This window comes from Fukomys damarensis, unplaced genomic scaffold (assembly GCF_012274545.1).
Source record: "Fukomys damarensis isolate Sample0158 unplaced genomic scaffold, DMR_v1.0_HiC HiC_scaffold_39, whole genome shotgun sequence".
NCBI lineage: Eukaryota > Metazoa > Chordata > Mammalia > Rodentia > Bathyergidae > Fukomys > Fukomys damarensis.
The window spans coordinates 15,669,553-15,687,559 of record NW_022900951.1 but is presented as its reverse complement, the minus strand read 5'-3'; the positions used below and the strand labels follow the sequence as shown (position 1 = coordinate 15,687,559).

Below are 18,007 nucleotides of genomic sequence, written 5' to 3'. Positions count from 1 at the left end.
GCTTGCTTTCTTAGCTCCTTGTGTCTTGGTGTATGTGTCTGTGAGTAGGAGTCTTGTGCAGATGAAAAGCTGGCATCCAGTTGAAGCTTTTGGAGTAGGGTTTGACATACAGTAAGCATACAAAAGTTAGATACTGTTCATGTGGGTTTTTTTCCATTTTGATTATTTTATTATCATTTTATCATGGTTATACATATAACATAAACTTGCCATTTTGACTGTTTTTACTGTACAGTCATTGGCACTAATTATATTCGTAATGTTATACAACCATCGCCACTATTTCTAAAGCTTTTCATCAGCCCGAAAGAAATCCTGTAACTTCTCAATAATAACACCTCAATCTCCTCCCCCTACTCCTAGGTAACCTCTAATCTACTTTCTGTCTATGGGAGTTCATCTCTTTTAGATATTGTATATAAATAGGATCATACAATATTTGTCATTTTGTGTCTTGTTTCTTTCACTTAGCATATTTTCTAGGCTCACCCATGTTGTAGCATGTATAAGAACTGTAATCTTTATTGAGGCTGAATAATGTCCATTGTATAGATATTTCATATCTTGGTTATCTCTTTGTCTGTTCACGGACACTTGGCTTGCTTGTACATTTTAGCTATTGTAAATAGTGCTGCAGTAAACACTGGCATACAAGTATCTATCTGAGTCCTTGCTTTCAGTTCTTTTAAGTATATCTATCTCTAAGAGAATTGCCGGGTCATATGATAGTTCCATGTTTAACTTTTTGATGAGCTGCTGTGTTGTTTTCCACAGAGGCTCATCATTGTACATTTCTACCAGTAATATATAAGGTTGCATTTTTCTCCCTCTCATTGAAAATGTGTTGTTTTCTATCTTTTTAAATTCTAGCTATCATAGTGGGTTTGAAAGGGTGTTATATCTTCTATTTGTTGGCCATTTGTATATTTTCTTTGTAGAAATGTCTATTCAAGTCCTTTGCTTGATATATATTTATAGCAAATAAAGTATAATATATAGCAAATTATATACTATATATAATATAATATAATATACTAATATAATATATAGTATATATCTATAGCAAAATGAGGGGGCAGAGAGAGAAAGTCAGTTTCACTGTGTAGGTATAGAGGAGAAGTGGAGAGAAAAAGAAATTGAGGAAATAGATGAAGCCAGACTGTGTGACTAGTTAGACAGGGGAGCTAATGCTGACTTTTCCATCTTGGGTAAGTGGGTAGATGATAGGGTATTAAATAAGACAGATCCCATACCCCTGAGAGAAGGGGCCGGTCATAGGAAGGAATTGGCCTTTTGGGTGGGGCTGCATTGAGCCTGGGTGTTGTCTAGGTGAGAAGTCTCCTGAATTCCCTGCCAAACCCATGTTCCTGTGGTTTTTCTGGGGAAAAAATGGGACGTATTTTAAGTTTTGTCTTCTCCCTGCTTCAGCCTAAGAAGCAACTGAAGAAATCGGGTCAACCTTGAACTTCTCTGTCTAGCAAATGTGAACAGTCACTGGGAAAATGAAGGAATCTGGGGTTTATGAGCCGCCCTTTTTCTGATGCTCGTTTCTCAGCCCTAGCTGTTCTTGATCAGATTAGTCCTTCTCATACATCAGTGTGCTGCTGTGAAGCACCAAGCAATGAGCGTTCTTGAGAAGCATGACTTCTGAAGCCTTAGCCGTTGGCTGCCCTAGCCTTACAATCTTTGCCCCTATCCTCACCTTCCCTTCCCCAGCTTTGCCTTTAGCAGTTAGTGCTCATCAAACATTGGTCATGTCTCCCCAGACCCACTGAATTTCTTGGACTCACTCTTTGGCAAACTTGGACATTGTATTACTAAATCATATTGTGTCTAGGTGGAGAAATTTGTTTACACAGTCATATCCATGCTATTGAGGTTTGAGCAACCATTATTCCTCAGAGAAGCAACCACTGGAGAAATGAATGTACTTGGTGTCTTGTCCTTACTTCTGGAACCATAGCTGGCTGGCAGCCATCATGTGGCTTAGCAGGCACGTCGTTCAGGCAGGCAATGTTTTCAGATTGTCCCCTGACGCCGTCTGCCTGTGAAGCTACAGGAACCCCCAGAAACTGCTATTCTAGCAGGTGCTGTGGCTGCTGAGGTGGGTGTCATGTTCATACACACATGTGCACACAGTCTTGTGAGCTATGCAGAGGTACCAGTGTTGGCCTGGGGCTGAGCTCTGCCGGTTTAGCGCTCTGCAACACCAGCTGAAACTCTCAGCCCAGCAAAGCACCAGCCCTGTTTGCTGGTTTCCGGTGGGGCCTTGGTGAGGCAGGAAGAGAGGGCAAGGCTGTTATGAACACAGCTAGCAATTGGGGAATCGGTATGGTAACTAAACCATACTTGGGTGTATACAAAGTAGAGGGGCAATAGCAGTGTTTTGACACACTTGTTTGTTTTTTCTACCCCCAACCTCTGCTCAGTTCTAATCAGGGCCCCTGACTTAATTTGCTATCTTTCTGCTCATTCTATAAAGGGAACTCATCCCCATTTCTTAACCTTCCTCTTTCTAAAACACACATTTCTTATCTGTAGGTCCTTCCTGGTATTCAGCCAGGCTTCAGGTCTAGTTCTTAAGTTTTGGTTTTTTCCTAAATTAGTGTGATCATGGATTCAAACAAGCCTAGAAATTCCTTGCTCCTTTGGGAAGGATTCCTATGTACAAATCTGCACTTTCTGAGTTACTGTCATTTTGAGCATCTATTCTTACTTTTGCAAAGAATTATGTAAGTTTTTAAAGTAATTTGAAATACAGGCCGAGTATCCCTTATCCAAAGTGCTTGGGACCAGAAGTGTTTCAGATTTAATATATTTTTTTACTTTTAGAATATCTGCACTTAATGAATGAGACATTTTGGAATTGGGGCCCATCTAAACATGAAATTCATTTATGTTTCATATACACCTTTACACATAGCCTGAAGGTATTTTCAAATAGTATTTTTAGTGCACTTACGTTTTGACTGCAACCTGTCACATGTGGTTAGGTGTGGAATTTTCCACTCGTGGTGCCACATCAGGGCTCAGAAAGTTTTGGATTTGGGGCATTTCAGACTTCAGGGTTTTGCATTATGGATGTTCAGCCTGTAATTAGATCAGCCATCAGTTTTAAACAATCTAGGCCTTCATGGAGCTTTAGTGAGAGACCACCAAGAATGGGGTCAGTAGTGAACTTTTTCTGTAAAAAGTCAGATAGGGCCGGGATTTAGCTCATTGGCACCTCACCTGCCTTGCAAGTGCAAGGCCCTGAGTTCAATCCCAGGTACAAAAGTTAGATAGTTTAAGCTTTGGTTTCCTTTGCAACTTCTCTGCCATTGTAACGTCTAAGTAGTTAATCATATGTAGTATCCATGAATGCAGTTGTATTCTGTGAAACTTTATTTACAAAACAGGGTGGTGGGCTATAGTTTGCTGACCTCTGGCCTAGAAGGTTATTTTAATTTGCTGTTAATTTTTCTTTGTCAAGAGTTGAAAAGGCAGAGGAATTTGATGACTAAATGAGTTTAAATCATTTTTTGGGTTTAGTATTGTGAGCACAATGGTGATTTGAGGACATAGCTATCTAAACCCCTGTTGAGAAGAATAGAAATCAGAAGGCTTTTTACAGGATGAATCTGCTTGGGAAAGCTTGTCGTTGTTCAAAAAGTAAGAACAAACTGTCATTTAGAGCTGTGTGGTGACTTTTATGTATCAGTCATTTTCTTGATGGTCACATGGAATGAGCACAATTACATAAGGTCACTTCATCATACTGGGCATTAGTTTACTTTACAGGACTAGGTGTTTCTCTAGTACATGTAAGGTAAGAACGATGAAAACACAGGAAATGGTGTTTTTAAAATATTATGTTGTGCTGACTTGGTATTACAATACTTCACCTCTATAAAGATGAAACTTTAGAGAGTCATCCTAGAATTTTGGATATAATCTTATTTTCCTTTCTCTGTTCTCACAGGAAATAAAGAAAGATATGAAGAAAGACCCTCTCTCCAACAAAGCTCCAGAAAAGCCCATGCACGATGTGTCTAGTGGAAACTCTTTGCTGTCTTCTGAAACCATTTTAAGAACCAATAAGCGAGGTATGGCAAAGGAGAAAGAACCCCTCTCCCTGTACAAAAGCAAACAACAGAAACTTCTGGGTGAACTGTCAAATTTGTGTTGCTGAAAAATTGAATGGAGTTTGTCCTTTTGGTTTGCAGTATACATTTTGGGGACATACACAGTGCTAGTAACAATATAGTAACTATAATAAAGGGAACTAATAAATTTTTTTTGATGAGTTTTGGCAGAATTCTTGAATGATGCTTTTTTAGGTAGGGTTTTAGTGTCTGCTTTCGCATCTATTTTTATGAATGAGAGGTGAATTTAGATAATGGTATGATGCAGGCTGAGCTGTGTGTATCTGACCACACTCTCCTTTTAATGTAAGGCAAATTCTGCCAGATTCTTTGTCTAACTTCTGACTCTTAATCACACACCCTGCCTACTTGGGTTTATGAGGCAGAATGTACAGGGATACAGCTAATATACCTATCGAACCTGAACACCTTTAACAATCTTATTTTCTCCCTTTTGAGACCTCAAGGTAATTTTTAAGTGTCAGCTTGTTGGAATTTTGTTTTCTTCCACACCTTACCTTTGTGATAAATGCTTGAAACAATGTGAGAGAGAATATAAGATTGAAGAGACCTTCCCACTCAAATCTGAACCGTGAGTGTTCCCTCACAGGGTTCCCTGACCTTGGATCAGCCAGGACACATGCTGAGCTAAGCTAAGCAGGCCCACAGTAGGTCAGGTGGGACCCATAGTAGGTCAGCTTTTGGCTACCGGCTTTTCTCCAGGCTTATTACTTCCTTAAAGGAAAACAGACAGCCATTCCAAAGCGGGAGCAGGAAGTGTATTAGCAATGGGTTCCATTAACAAGAAAAAGAAGGCAAGTTTAGATAACCATGGGAAAGAACAGCTAATCTTTCATAAAATTTAGACAGCAAAAGTATTTGCCCAATAAACTCTCCATTGATCATAGTGCTCAAAACATTAGCTTTGTGTCTCTCTTCCTTCCTGCCTCTTCCTCTGCCCCCTCTAGCTGCCATGGGTTACATTTCCTCTTTTGAATTATTGAGATGAAATATTGGCTGGAGGCCCACATTGGTTAGCAGCTATAAGATTCTCTCTCTCTCTCTCCTATCCTACCAAAGAGAAGTTCCCATTTTAAGAATTTCATGTACACTGATATAGAACTACAGTTTTCTCCCAGAGTGCCTTCTGTATTATTACAAATAAGCTCTCAACCTCCAGAGACTGCAGTCATTGGATTTGAGAACTATAGTTCATTTCAGTGAGACTTCTTTCTGTGTGGCCAAACCTTTCTGGATTCTCTGAGCTAATTCCTTCCTCCAGCTCTGCTCAGGCCCGCAGGCCCAGCAATTGCACACATGCTGACCAGCAGCCAGGCCTCTCCAGCCAGCCCTGTTTTTATAAAGTCAATAAGAGACTTAAGGTAATTAATTAATTTCACAAGAGAAAGAATTAATTAAGTTAAGGAATGAAGGTAATTATCTGGATGAGTTCAGTAAAATTACCTGAGAACTTTAAATCAACAAAGGAATAGAACTTTTCAGATAACTGCTTCTTTACAACTGAAAATCTGGCCTTTAAGTTCCCCGCATGGGATTTTTCTTCCAGTAGGAAAACGAAATTCAAAAGGATGGCTTGTGTATACAATGTATACTCCTTTTTAAAGCCTTCTACCTGAGATCTGCAGATGAATCAAGACCAACCTTTTATTCTTAGGCCTTTTATATACTCAATTGGCTATGAGACCTGAACACATAGAGTTCTGTAAATATGAAGCCCATAAACAACTCATCTTCATTCTGTCCCAGGCTTCACACTGACCTCCTGGGTCACCTGGGCCAAACATAAATTTCTAACTGAAGGGTAGCATTGTGTACCAGGACCCATGCTGCTGCAGGCCCTCCCCTAACCCGTCAAGACTAACAGTATTCTACTCCTCCTTATAATAAACAGTGGGGCGGGGAGATTGATTGGCCTTGTCAGGCCAGATAAATAGTTCATTGTACTGAGCTCAAAAGCTACATTTTTTCCCACCCCAATTCGATGAAAAAACATGTTTTCCCCCCTTTAAATCAAGGATCAGAGGCTAAATCTGTGGGATGATTCTACTTACTTGTAAACACTTCCGTCCAACTAATTTTTGAATTTTTATGAGTTAAAAATGCCTAGAGTTTATCCCTCTTCATTTGTTTCATCAAGCTTTGTCCCTAGAAACCTTTCAGATGTTTTGGTCTATTGGTATTGCTATGGCTATTAGGGAGGAAAATTGTTCTCAGGGTTTATTAGCCTGTTTTGATGGGCTAACGTAGAATCTTTTTAAGAATATATGAGTCTACTTTGTAATTCAGCCTTGGACCTGTAAAAATTAGGTAGAACTAACACAAATTCTTTCAGCTTTCTCAATGATAAGAAGACTTTTCTTTATATGAGCCTTGTCATTTGATATGGGCTTAGACTTGATTTAATAAGAGTGAAGACTATTTCTATTCTGATTCTGAAATGATGAACCACTTCATTGGGGCCTGAGCCTCAGACAGACATATTAAAGAAGTTTTCCCGATTATGCCCAGCTGTTGTCACATTTTGCAACATGACTTACTTTGCAGCAATTACAAACAAGATGTAGTACCTTAGTGTCTGGGATGAGGTCACACTTCCCAGGCACCTGCATAGGATCAGAAGATACTTTGGATTTGAAGGAAGTTACTCATATCCTTGAGAAAAGGCCAGGACCAGAGAAACATCAGTTGGGGAACTGATAAGTTTCAGTTTTCACTTTTGCAAATTACTACAGAATTGATTTAGGGAAGTATTGGAATGACTCCATGGACTTTTTGTTTGAGAAGATGTGACTGAAATTGAGAGGAAAAGCAGGTTTTCCCAGCTGGCTTGGCAGCCATCAGGTCTACATTGGATCATTAGAACACAGGGCAGTTGTGCCTGTTCCCACCTCTCCTTACAGTGGAGGAGCTTCATGTTTTGAAACAAAACTTTCTCAAGGAATAAGAAGTCATTTTTCATTTAAACTCGCTTCATGGATATTGTATACCCTAAAGTTATCCCAGACTCTAGTATGTTGACAAAGTGTAGCCAGAAAGTGTGAAAACTTTCTTTAGAGCAAAATATCATTCTCATGAACCAGACAAAAAAGGAGTTGTATGTTTTTTTTTCCCTGAGAATGACTTACTGTTTTGTGTCTTCTATCATTAAACCCATATAGGAGAAGAATAATGGGCCCTCCTAAATGGGAACATCAATGCATAGAGGAATACATTTAAAAAAAAACTTTCACATCATGAGTTTAGAAGCAAAATTGGGTAAAATGAAAGTTTTATCAGTTATTAGAAAATACCCTAAACATTATTGATAATGAGCAATGGATTTTGTGCGTTTGGATATGGATTGTTTTGTTATTATTATTGAGGTGAGTTCTCATTATATTGCCCAGTTGGCCTTGAACCTCCTGGGCTCAAGCAATCAGTCAGCTCACCTCTGCCTCCCAAGTAGTTGGGACTATGGGTGCATGCCACTGTGTCTGGCTATAAATATGGAATCTTTCCTACTTGAATTATAAATGAAATTTTAAAAAATCAGTTTGTTTTATCTTGGGAAGGATCTCCTGACTTTCTCCATGTGATTACTTTGGCATCCAGACTGCGATCTGTACCTCACGGGCCTGTGTAAGGACCAGATTACATGTCAGGGCTCTAGTTTGCATTGTTTAGCAGAACATATGGGGAGAAGGCATCTCTGCTGCTTGTAATTTTTGACATTGTTCCTTTCTCACTTTTTAGTGGCTATCAATGAATATTTAATAGCATGTGCTTACTACATGCCAACTATGTGCCTGGCCCTGTGCCTGGTGCTGGGGCAGATACAAAGACTAGAAAAATAGCAGCCAAAGTCTCCCTGCAAGCAGTTCCAGTGTGTTGTGTCACATGGGAAATGTTCAGAAAGTGCTGTGCATCTATCTCTTGTTTCTTTTTTTGTGGCAAGGTGGGGGTATGTCTCTTATTTACTTCTATCATTCTGAATGTGAAGCCACTCCCTGGGTTTCTGGTTGGCTTTATATGTCCTTGTTTCTATTTCCAGTTTATCATGAATTCAGTGTTTGGTAAGTCTTTACTGTATTTTGCACATTTATTATTCTTTGCTACTACTATTATTATTGTTATGCTCTCCTGATGTAAAATGTATTTTATAATCATCTTTTTAAGTCGCTCTGCTACTTTGGCATCTGCCTTGTGAAAGATAAACTGCTTTTACCATCTTTATTTAAGGTTTGTTATGCATTTGCATTTTACTGCCCCTTCCAGAGATTAATGCTGAAAGATCTGACAGTTTAAAAGATGTTATTTGTAATGGGTCTAGCTCTGATGCTACAAGGTGAGATCATCTGTCTCATGTGAGATGCAAGTTAAGGCGGGGGAGGGTTGCTCTCTGAACTGGTATGTGGGCCTGACTTTGGTTGTAGAACATTGTTCTGTGGGGTTTGTTTCTGGTATATTTAGTCCTTCCAACAGATATGATTCAAAAATTCTCTGTAACAGAGGGACCAAGTGGCTGCTCTGCCCCTGGTGACACACTGTTGCTTTAAAAATTAGAACAGAGGTCATTCGCAATTCATTTTGTGTATGGATGGGTGATACCGACATGCCTTTCATGCTCATATGGGTCTTGTGTTTGCCACACAGAGGGGCTCTACATTTGTGTCTGCTGCCTGGAGTGTATGCTTCTTGTCCTCATAGTAACAGTACTAGTCAGTCATTCCAGTCCCTTAAAGTTATCTCTCTCCTTTGTTCCCTTCTGAAGGGGAAACATGTTTTTTAAGCTTTCATTTCTTTAGCATTTACTTGGCTTCCTGAAATAATAATCCTGAGATATCTGTTGGTGGTTTATAAAAATCTGGCTAAAGGTGTGGCGTGGCCGGCTTGTCATGTTCCCCAAGGCTGTGGTATGACTCTTGATAGGCTGTGGGCTCTTTGTTGAGCTGTAAACAAAGGATGAAGAAAAGTGTGCCCTTAATAAAGAAAATATCAGCTGCTTTGCCTTTCTGGTGATTTGTTATTTAAGGTAGATGCTATACCTGAGATTCTTCGTAGAAATCAGACTTCTGTCTTTCATATTTCCTACTGGAGAAACAAGTGTGAATTTCCCTCTGGTTAACTAGGAATCTGAAAATGTAGAATTTTGAGTCAGACTTTTCTTTGTTTCCAAATCACTTGTTGATTTTGTCTCATGAACTGACTTTTGTGGACTGATAGAAGAGCAAGTTAACAGAAGGCATTGCTGTTGTGTTAAAGCTTTTGGCTGTCACTTAAATTGGTCTTTCCCCAGAGGAAGTGAGAATAAAGCTGGCAACCTGGCAGTGAGTAGGAAATATCGTTACTCAATAATACATACGTCTGTGTGAATATATCTGTATATACATCTGTAGTCTTCCAGTGGGCCTTTATTCTCAAAAGCTAGAGAGTAAGAGCCTTTCAAGAGTTAGCCTTTAACACTAACTGATCCTGGCTGCATTTCTGGCAAGTTTTGTTGGGAGCCCAGGTTAGGACCAGTGGTTGATTTTAGAGTATGTTGCCCTGGCTAGTTTCTTATTGAATAATGCTGCCTGTCAAGCTTAGGGATGAGGGTGGTAGAAAAGCTCTGTGGAGGGGTGTAAACTATTGTACATTCTCTACACTTTTAATGTGTGAGTCATTGTGACATTGGTTTTTTAGCATTTTCCTTCTATTTATTTCCTTTCAATCTCTGTGGCCTAACCCAAAGCCATCAACACTAGATCAAGGAGTGTCCCATGGCATTGTTGTGTAATTAGACTCCCACCACACTCCTGCTGGGTTTCCACTGAGTCCGCCTACCCCAGGACAACCATGAAACGGATTTGGTTTGGTGGCTCCACCTGCTGGTTCTACTAGGACAATCCTCCACCTTCTCATGGCTTTCTCTTTCTCCTGTGAGAATCTCATTCTCAGATACCTTTAGTTCTTGAGTCAGTGTTCCCGATTCATGCAGTTCCACCTCTGACCTGCTGCTTCTCACTCTCTTTAGCCCGTTTACTTTCTCATCTAAGATTTGCTCATTGAACTCATAGAACCTGTTTTCTGATTCTTGCTTTATCCCCATTGGCCAGTATTCTTGTTGACAAGCATTAGAAAATAAAAGGAGTCCTGTAGGCATGACTTTAGGTATAGATATTAATTTGGACACAATAAAGAATCACACTAAAAGCCCAGTTAGTAGATGAACTAAAGTCTCCTCCTTAATAGCTCCAAGTCCCCTTAACTACTTCTTTGCTTCTCATTGGACCTGCTTTTCTCCAAGGAGCAATATCTTATTATTGATGTTGTTTCAATTACCAGCAGGTGGTGAAAATAAAAAGCCACCTGACTTTGTTGGCTTCAATATTGTTTGTAAATTCTCTGAAGGCAGCCCCTTCTTACCATGGCCAGATTGCCCCCACTTGGCATGCCACTGAGCATAAGTATTTGTGATAAATTAATGTCTTTAATCTCATTATTTTTCAGTTTTTGTTACTCACTAAAATTTGCAGATTTCCATGTTTTAGCTACATTGTGGGTTAGTCTGGGAACTTAATCATACTTACAATTTTGTTTCTGTTGGAAAATGCATTTGGAGTTCTAAATCCTCTGCATGGAGCATAACACACATGTAAGTCTGACTTCCTATTTTGTTGTTTATATGGTTGGCAGGAAGCCTTAAATAGTCTTTAAAAGTCAAAGAGTCTGTAATTGGGGATGACTGAAGTTTGCTCATGCTGCAGAGCAGTTGACGACTCGTACAATACAGAATGTTAGAGCTGTTCAAGCTCCGTATGGTACACCAGACTCTGAGGATAGATCTGGGTTCCATCACAGTGTTTCGTCATATGTGGTGCTTAGTTTTGGGAAGCCTGAGCTAGACCTTAGTTAGCATGTTCAAGGCTATCTAAATAAGGCATGCTGTAAAAGGGGGTTCTGTCACTCATTTCCATCAGCTAGGGAAGAGACCTTACAATGAGTGTGACACATTCAGATGGAAACCAGCCCAGTGTTTCCCAGTGTATATTTTGTGGAATTATAGCCCTGCAAAAATGTTCCACAAAAGAGACAGGGAGACAAAGAGGGAGGGAAAATCACCTCTCTGGTCATATTTCAGCTACAGCTGTAGCACTAACTCCCTCTTAGAGTTGAAGAAGCACATTAATATATTGCAAGCTATCTCCTTGCGGTAAGGCGACCTGCTTATCTTTGGTCATTTTACTGAATACTAGTTAAGAGTACTTTGGGATATGCTGGGCTTTAAGAAGGGCAAGGAGCTTTCTAAGCATTTCCAAGGTAATGAATGGGGAATGTCTGAGTGGAGATAAGAGAAATGGCAAAGCTTCTAAAGCCTGTGGCCACAAAAAAAAACATGATTTAGGTGATGCTAGGAGGACATTCCTGAATCTGAAGCTTGAAATCCAGTCCTGGTAGTTTTTCAAGTGAATAGCTGAAAGGAAATTTTCCCTCTGATCATTTTTTGAGTATCAGTGTCTGAGAGTGTCTCCTTGGGCTGGGCATGAAAAGTAAGCTGAAGTGGACTAGACCATGAGGCAAGTGACCGATGAGGCCTAGTCATTCAGGCCTAGCTCTTCAAGCCTAGCTGGGACTTAGATCAGAATTGAATTAGTGATTCCAGGGGTGGTTGGCAGTGTATCCTATTGCCTTTTTACCGTGCTTTACCTGAAAGACAAGACATTGCTTTTCTTGAGGTAATTAAGACACTGAATGTATATAAAGAAGAGCTATGCCCTTCTCTCTGCCTACTAGGAGAAGCTGCCATTTTGAATTCAGGTAATAAATCTACACAAGGTGCTGTGAGGGAAAAAAACACATAGGCTGCCCTTTTACAGTTCTAAAATCATAGAATTTCTCAGATGGTTGAAGTTTCCTGGTATAGGGACCGACTTACTGACACACCAGTGAGGAGGACATGGAACCTCTACTTGGGGAACCCTAAAGGATACCTCTCAGGTCTCAGGGGCTGACTTTTGCTAAGCCACAATGGGGCCCTCCCTTCCAGAGAGAGATTCTTCTGGAGAGGGAGATGGTAGCTTCTGGAGAGGTGTTAATTAGAGGTGGATGATATTTAAGTGCTGGCTTCACTTGTCGCATTGTTTGGGGACAGCAGCTGAGCTCCTGTAGAATCTAAGCTATGGAAAAGGAGCATTTTCTTCTGGTTATAGCTATTGATCTGCCGTCACATCCTGGACTCCCTGATGCCACATGCAGCCTTAGCTTTCTTTGGACTCTTGGCAGTTTGTGCATGTGAAGTCTTGGGACTGTTGTGCCCAAACCATGAGGACATTCCATGGCTACCCCCTAACCCATAGTCAGGCTCACAATGGGCCAGCTCTAGCGCCAGGTGGGCTGCCCTTACTGTTCCCACCACAAAGGCCAAGAGAGCAGTGAGCAGCTTTCCCTGTGTGTGTCTCTGCATGAGCAAGGGCACTACATGGGGATTGGCCTGCTTTTTCCATTTATGTTTCTCTAGAGACCTGCCTGAATAAGCTCAATGGTAGCAGTGCTTTACTGTGGGAAGAATGGTTTTGGAGGGGGGCGGATTCTACTCTTGTGGCACTCCAAATTTCTATGAAACTTAAGACAAGTTACATACTTTGTTTTACCATTTTCCTATCTATAAAATAAGGTGACTGCTCTTCTTAATTCCCCGGGGCAGTTGTGAAGATAAAAATCAGCAAAGAATACAGTTTTGGGAGTAGGGAGAGGCTCTGGAGTGAAGTAATGTGAGGTGTTGCTCTCTGAATATAATAGTAGTTGTTATTAAAAGTTGTAAACTGCTAGTGAGACCCCAGAGCATTGGGAAGAAATTAGAGATTTATGGAAAAATAATAATAAAAATATTGTTTCTGTGAAGCCACCATTGATCAGATGCACATGGAACATTCTCCAGGATGGACCAGATTCTAGGTTGTATTAGTAATCTCAGCAAATTTGAAAAGACTAAATTCACACCTAGTGTGTTATCTGACCACAATGGAGTTAAACTGGAAATTGGCAACTGAAAGAAATTGGGGAAACTCACAAATATATAGAAATTCAGCAAGATACTTCTAAAGAGTGAATGAGCCAAATAATTCACAAAGGAGTTTACAAACTAATTTGAAGTGAATGAAAATGTAAACACCATACCAGAAAGGTACTGCGCACAGCTAAAGCACTGCTTCAGGTGAAATTTATAGCTGCAAGCACCTGTGTTAAGAAGACAGATCTAAAATCAATTGCCTAATTTTCTACCTTATAAAACTAGAAAAGAAGAGCAAGCTAAACTCAGAGCAAGCAGAAAGAATGGAATAATAAAGATTGCAGTAAGGATAAATGAAATAGAGAAAAATAGAAAAATAATATAGAAAATCAATGAAGCCAAAAAGTTCCTTATTTATTATAGACAACAAAATTGATAATCTCTGGCTACATTGATCAAGAAAAAAAGAGAGAAGATATGAATTACTCTGTGAGGAACTAAAGATGATTGCTGATTTTAAGAGAAGTTAGAAGGATTAAGGAACACTGTGAAAAACTCATACACTGCTGCTGGGAATGTTAAATGGTGCAGCCACTTTGGAAAAACAGTATGGAAGTTCCTCAAACTATTAAATACAGAGTTACCATGTGACCTAGATTACCACACCCAAGAGAAAGAAGTAAGTATGTGTATATATTCACACGTAACTTGCACATGATTGCTCATAGAAGTATTATTCATAAGAACTCAAGTGGAAATAACCCGAAGTCTAGCAACTGATGAATGAGCAAAATATGGTTTGTCCAGACAATAGAAGATTATTGAGCCATCAAAAGGAATGAAGTACTGGTATGTATTACAAGATGGATGAACCTTCAAAACATTATGCTAAGTAAAAGAAGCCAGACACAAAAGACCACATACTGCATGAGTCCATTTATATGAAATATCCAGAATTAGTAGATCCCTAGAGACAGAAAGTTGGTTAGTGTTTGCCTCGGGCTGGGGGTGGAGTAGACAATGATTGCTAATGGGCATGAGATTTCATTTGGGGTGATGGAAAGTTTCCAAAAACTGGATTGCTGTGATGGTTATGCAATTCTGGGAATATATAAAAGCAATTTAATTATGCATTTAAAATGAGTTGATTTTATGTTGTATAAATTATATCTCAATGAAGCTTTTTTTTTTTAAAGAACATCACACAAACTGCTCTTAACATGTGGTGTCTGGCTGGCTGTCTGCCCCTTCCTCTTTTACATTCCTTACTAGTAAAACCCCTCTCAGCTGAGGGACAGGATGTGGATGTGCCATTTCTTTTATTCTTTAAAATCATATATTTCTCAGTGAAGCTGTATATTTTTCTTTATTCAATCAGTTGCCTAGGAAATAGTGACTCTGAGGTATCAAAATGATACTGTTTTGCTAAGGATGACCTAAATATTAGATAATCGATTTGAGAAAGGTAGAAAACTGACTGCAGCCTCCTATTGTTTATTTCTTGAGAAAAAATGAGATTGCCTGTAAATCAAAAGCTAAACCTCTTATATTCTAAATTCTGTGCTTCATGGAAAGAGCCTCTGCTGGAAAGGAAAGAATCCATTTATGTTTCTAATTTTTCTTGCTGTTGTCAGTAACTGCACTGGCTATTTTTGCTCATAAATCTTTATCTGTAGTGCTGATGATTTCTTTAGAAAAGATTATTAGATATAGAATTACTGGACAAAAATGGGTATAAGTTTTATGAGACTTTGATTCATTATTATAAGATTGATTTCTTGAATTCCTGCACCATTCTATACCACCCACCACCAAAAGTGAGGAGAATGTTTTAAAGTTTTAAGCTTGAATTTCTCTGACTAATAGAGGATTTGAACATTTTCTTCTATCATTTATTAGTAATTATCTTATATTCAGGTCCTTATATTTTTCTCACTGAGTAGTCTATTCTTCCTGTGTCATTCATGGCACATTTTGTTTCCCAGTCTGACCACTTTCCATTTTGTTTGTTATTGATTTTGATATACAGAAATAATATATCTTTATGTAGATCAATATATTCATGCTGTCTTTTATAATTTCTTTGAATAAATTCTCAGCTTGTTTTTCTGTTCTTTTCCAATGGCTTAATTTTCTACTTCAAATTTTAATCTATATGGAATTTTGTTGAATAATATGAGATTAGTATGCAAATTGATTTTATTTTGGAATAATCACCTTTCCAGGATCATTCATTTATTGAATAATTTAGCCCTTCCTCATGAACTTGTGGTACATCATTTATCATATATATTTGTGTCTTTTTTTCTGAACTTACAATTCAGTACCGTTAATTTGTCTCACCATTCTTTCATTAATGTAGTTAACTATGGCTTTATAATACATTTAATATATAGTATAGTAAGCTTTTGTCCTTTTACTTCATTTTCAAAGATGTTTTACCTATTTTCACTTGTTTATTATAAAATTATGTCATCAAGTTAAAAAATCTCATTGGGATTCTGGTTTAAATTTCACTAAAATTATAAGTCAATCTTGAAGGAACTGACTTTTCTAATTTTTATTTTGTTTTGTATTATAATAGAAACTGCTTTATATATAAATATATAAGTGAAAGCCTTTTCTCTATCACCCTTCCTCCCACATAATCACAGAGAAATTCTCATAAATTAACACATATACTCCCTCCTTAATTCTAAACAGCCAATTCTAGTTATCCAGTGACATGGAACATAACTCTGTTTAGTCAAGTGTTACAGTTTTATTTCTGATGTCTTGATTACTTGCAAAGTTATTCCTAGATAGGTTGTGGTTATTGTAAATAGTATTTCCACCCTTGTGTTTTTTTCCTATTTGTGACACAAAAATAATTTAATGTTTGAATATTTCTCTTATAGCCTTTTGTGGAAAATTCTTGTTAATTGAAAAATATTTCTCTTTGATATTTAAGTCTTATTAATACTTATTCATTACTAGCTTTCATAATATAGATAAGAGGGAAGTATAAAATGCTATATTTGAACAGATGACATTTTAGAAAAAATTTTAACTTGCATAGAACTTCACAGTATATAAGTATATACGTGTGTGTGCGTGTGTGTGTGTGATGTGGGAGAGGAAAGCGGGGAGAGGGGGGATAAAGAAGGAGAGAGAGATGACTCATTCACTCCTTAGAGTAACCCCATGAGAAGTGGTAAGAGAAGCATCATTGTCAGTGCATTTTAAAAGTCAGGAAACTGAGGTGGGTAGAAAGGAAGAATGATTTATCTAAGCCACCAACATAAGGCAGATATGGAAGACTTTTGCTCCTTCTTTACAAGTGTGTATATAGTAATATGAGTAGTAGTGTCAGAAAGGCCTTAGTGAATGGCTGATCTGAACTATCTTTGAATGTTTAGGACTAGATGTTTCATTCCATTAATATACATTTCTTTTGTGTGTATATGTTTTTTAGAGTTTGATTTTCTTTACTAGATTATAAGCAAGCTCCTTGAGGGAGAAAGTCATATCTTGTTCATCTTGGAGCCCACTTATCTGTTAAATGGTGGTATGTACTGAGGCACCCTAACCTTTTTGAAATAAGAGGAGGGAAATAAACTACCAGAGAGAGAGAACATGCATATCAAGTTATATAAGGAGAAACTAAAGAAATTCTGTGATTCAGAGAAATTGTCTCTGGTTACCACTTGCTGAGAAAGAGAAGGAAGTGAATCATAGGAACATGTACTGAACCTAGCTTTTGGCCTGTTAATAGGCAGTTGGTTAGTGGAAAGCAAGAAGGTGAAGTTCAGTTCCACACGGTAACATTTGAATTGGACCTTGAATAATGCTATGGCAGATGGAGCTAAGTTATAAGGGCAGTTGTCCTTGAATGGAAACCTCCTACATTTTTTGCATATACTTGTATAACAAGACATGAAAGTGTGAGAATGTGTCCAAGGCAAAAGAAGGTTTTGAGTTGATGTGATCATTTGATTTGATGTGATCATTGTGTATTTGATCTTACACCCTTCTCACACAATTTTCTAAATGAAAGTGTGTAGAGTTCAAGTAATTTTATAGACAGCAAGGTGTGCCGTCTTCTATTTCTGTTGATGTCTGCCAGCCAGACATCTCAAAGGCCTCTCCTTCCTTTCTGGGCTTCTCCCTCTCTGACATTTGATTACTCATTACCACCTTCCTCAGAGCCCAGAAGGGAAAAAGTTAAAAGTAATCAAGAGGCATAGTTGAATTATGTGATAATGTGTCAGTTTTGTTTGCCAGAAGTCCATTTTTATGCACGATCAATGATTTGTATTGTTTTAGGATTTTAATGTATGTCAAATCTATCTGCATAACCACTTGAAGTTGGCTTGTTGAAGAGTTAGGGAGGTGACAACTCCTGTGAGGAATGGCCCCTGCACCCCTATTCTCTCCTCCCTCGAACTCTCTTCTTGCTCCTTTTCCCTCTCTGTCCCTTTCCTTTCTGCCTAGGACCAACCTGGATGGATTCTTTGATATTTTCATTCCTTGCAAAGGAAAAGCAAATTTTCAGGTTTTTTTTCCATAAAGTTTCCCTCCTATTTATTGTAATCCTCTTCTAAGTCACATTATTTGGCAGATCAAAGCATACAGATGAACACAGTATGTTGTTAATGGTTATAGTTCTACTAAAATGTTTAGAGGAGAACAATATCAGTTGTTTTATGTTTGCCTTTTAAAAAGCTTTAAAGTAGCTCTTTGATAATATCACTAGGAGTAGTTTGTTTCTTTTGAAGAAATTAGCTTCCTTTTTAATTTGCTTTTGACTAAAGCATTGAGATATAAGGTATGACACTTCAAGTTACACACAAAGAGAAAAAAGTCAACTAGTCATTGATATATCTAACATGGTGTAACAGGGACAGAAAACCAA

General features: G+C 38.4%; 1 protein-coding gene across 9 annotated transcripts in view; it reads left to right on the top strand.

Annotated features, from left to right (window-relative positions):
- The window catches only part of Sh3kbp1 (SH3 domain containing kinase binding protein 1), a 346,801-nt gene that overhangs the window by 133,033 nt on the left and 195,761 nt on the right, over nucleotides 1–18,007 (top strand). For 8 of the 9 annotated variants that reach the window (XM_010643666.3, XM_033760274.1, XM_033760276.1 and 5 more), the window contains one exon: nucleotides 3,962–4,085. In XM_010643666.3, coding sequence (XP_010641968.1) covers nucleotides 3,962–4,085 — 124 coding nt within the window. Of the gene's footprint in view, nucleotides 1–3,961; nucleotides 4,086–8,013; nucleotides 8,080–18,007 lie in introns of those variants that run through there. The other variant, XM_033760275.1, reaches the window with a different exon arrangement.